Source organism: Microtus oregoni, unplaced genomic scaffold (genome assembly GCF_018167655.1).
Source record: "Microtus oregoni isolate MIOR12 unplaced genomic scaffold, Mior012 000088F_ref0000325, whole genome shotgun sequence".
NCBI lineage: Eukaryota > Metazoa > Chordata > Mammalia > Rodentia > Cricetidae > Microtus > Microtus oregoni.
In genome coordinates this window covers 2,531,014-2,533,286 of record NW_024544555.1, presented here as the reverse complement: position 1 = coordinate 2,533,286, position 2,273 = coordinate 2,531,014, and the positions used below count along the sequence as shown (strand labels likewise).

Below are 2,273 nucleotides of genomic sequence, written 5' to 3'. Positions count from 1 at the left end.
CGCTTAAATATCCATATTTTATATTATTATCTTCGCTCTTTTCCTTACCTTCGCCCTTGCCTAATGGAGCTTAGCAATGAAGTGTCTTTCCCCTTAGAGTCTGACAGTGGGATCAATTCACTAGCCCCTCAGCCTAGGGATAAAGGCCTGAGGTCCGGTGCTGTCGCACGCGCAAGTTTCAGCACCGCGGACAGCACAAAGTCCTGCCAGGCCTTCCCTTTAATTTTTTTCCTAGCGCCAGAACTTCATTTTGGTGGGAATAGAGAGGAAAGGGAGGAAGAGGTGGCCAGGAGGCAATTAAGCAGGACAAAGGGGCAAAGTTTGTGACTGGGGGAGGGGGGAGAGCCTGACCTGCCAGGAAACACCCTGGAGTGTCCCATAAAGGTCCCTCCCATCAGAAGGGGGCGATGCCACTAGGCTCTCCTGGCTCCTCTCATGCCTCACCCGCCACAGTCAGTGGACAGCTGAATACTTCATTCGTTTCTGTTTCTGTCTCTGGTTACAGAACCAGACCCTCACCACATTCTTTTTAAGGTCCAGTTTCTCAGCGATGGCTGCGATCTTCTCGGATGAAGGACGTGGCTGGATGGCAAAATAGGCTTCGAGTGAGCGCTTCTCTGGGGCAGCAATGGACGTGCGTTTGCGCTTTCTCTCACTGCCATTGAAGAGCTCTGGCTTGCTGTTCTTCTCTCGGTAGGCGGCCTCCGCCTCCTCCAGCCAGGCCTGGAGGACAGGCTTGAGCGCAATCATGTTGTTGTGCGACAGGGTAAGAGATTCGAACCTGCAGATGGTGCTCTGACTGAGCGAACCCACGCCAGGGATCTTGAGATTGGCTAAAGCTGCTCCCACGTCCGCCTGGGTTACCCCCAACTTGATGCGCCTCTGCTTGAAGCGCTCAGCGAAGGCTTCCAGCTCTCGAGGGTCTGACTCCACATCGCTGAGACACGCAGGCATGGCACTGTGAGGCGCTACGGCATGCGGGTGACTCATGCCCATGGCCTGGTGCAAGTGGCCCATGGCACCTAGATGGTGTGGGTGAATCTGCGCAGGCATCACCGAGTGCTCCGGGGCCCCCAGGCCGCTCACGCTCAGCGTGGGAGAGATGTGCTCCAATAAGTCGCCCTCGAGGCCCTGATGCACCGCGTGATGAGGGTGCGAGGTGAGTGCAGCCGGGTGGGAGATGGGCACCGTGGGCGAGGTGGACGTGCAGGGCACGCTGCTCATGGTATGGTAGGTGGCGTCGGGCTTGAACGGATGGTTCTTGCCGTGGGAGACGATATCCACAGCCGCCAGAGCTTCCGCGCGTGCCAGCAGGCTCTCATCAAAGCTTCCAAATATATTACCCTGCAGCTGCAAGCGAGAAGGCACACAGCACGGTCAGTAGGGAATACTGTCAACTCAGGATTAAAACACATTTTCAAGCAACCGAGATGCCTCTCCTCAAAGCCCAGGTCATAAAAATTAATACGGAGGCAGCCTCTCTGTTGGAACAGACGTGTGGATCAGAGACATGAATGAGAGAGAGCGCCGCGAGAGAGCGCGGGGGAGACAAGGCGAGGGGTTCAGACAGCGGCGATTGTTCTGGGCGACATGAAAAAAACATGAAGCTAGTGCCTGTCAAAAAATGTGCCTTAGAGCGGTAATTATGCTCCGCTACGTACCTGCGGGGCTGGGAGACAAACTCGGCGCATGGCCTCAGAGCCGGAGTGCAGGCTGGAGAATTTGGGTTCTTGCAGCACGGGGTGCATTCCGAAAGGCTGCTTGGCGTTCATGGCCATCATCTTCGAGAGTCTGACAGGGAGGCAGCGGGGGACATGGAATCAGGCTAGTCTTGCTGGCTCTCCAAGCTCCAAGTGAGCGCCGCTCAGCTCCCGCGCTCCCCTCGTTCTCTCGCTTGCTGCCTCCCCTCTCCCCCACCTGCTTCTTCACTCATCTTACAAGCAGCCTGCCAGGAAGGGCTTGAGCACGCGCAGGCGTGCACACGCGCCCGGGACTCGCAGGGGCGGCCCGGGAGGCAAGGCGGAACCGCAGGTCTGGGCGCGCCACTCGGAGCCTAGTGCGGTCGCCCCCTCCACCGCATTTATACCCCGGCCTGGCAGGGCCTCTTCCTTTCCGCCCCGCCCCGCCTGGCTCCAGCCTGCTAGACTTTACGGATTCTTTCTTCTTCCTCCTGGACTTTTTTGCACAAAGTCGTAAACCTCTGTCCTGTCCCAGCTCGCACTGCTTGGACAGGACAGACTCAGGCTGAGCGAGGGGCAGGGATCCTACCTCAT

At 57.7% G+C, this 2,273-nt stretch overlaps 1 protein-coding gene across 1 annotated transcript; it reads right to left on the bottom strand.

Annotated features, from left to right (window-relative positions):
• Positions 1-453: 453 nt before the first annotated feature.
• LOC121442268 (POU domain, class 4, transcription factor 3) lies at positions 454-1,781 on the bottom strand. The gene is made up of 2 exons (XM_041643751.1): positions 1,662-1,781; positions 454-1,350 (listed from the first exon to the last, which is right to left on the bottom strand). Exons 1-2 carry the CDS (start codon positions 1,779-1,781, stop codon positions 454-456), a joined length of 1,017 nt encoding a protein of 338 aa, XP_041499685.1.
• Positions 1,782-2,273: the final 492 nt, after the last annotated feature.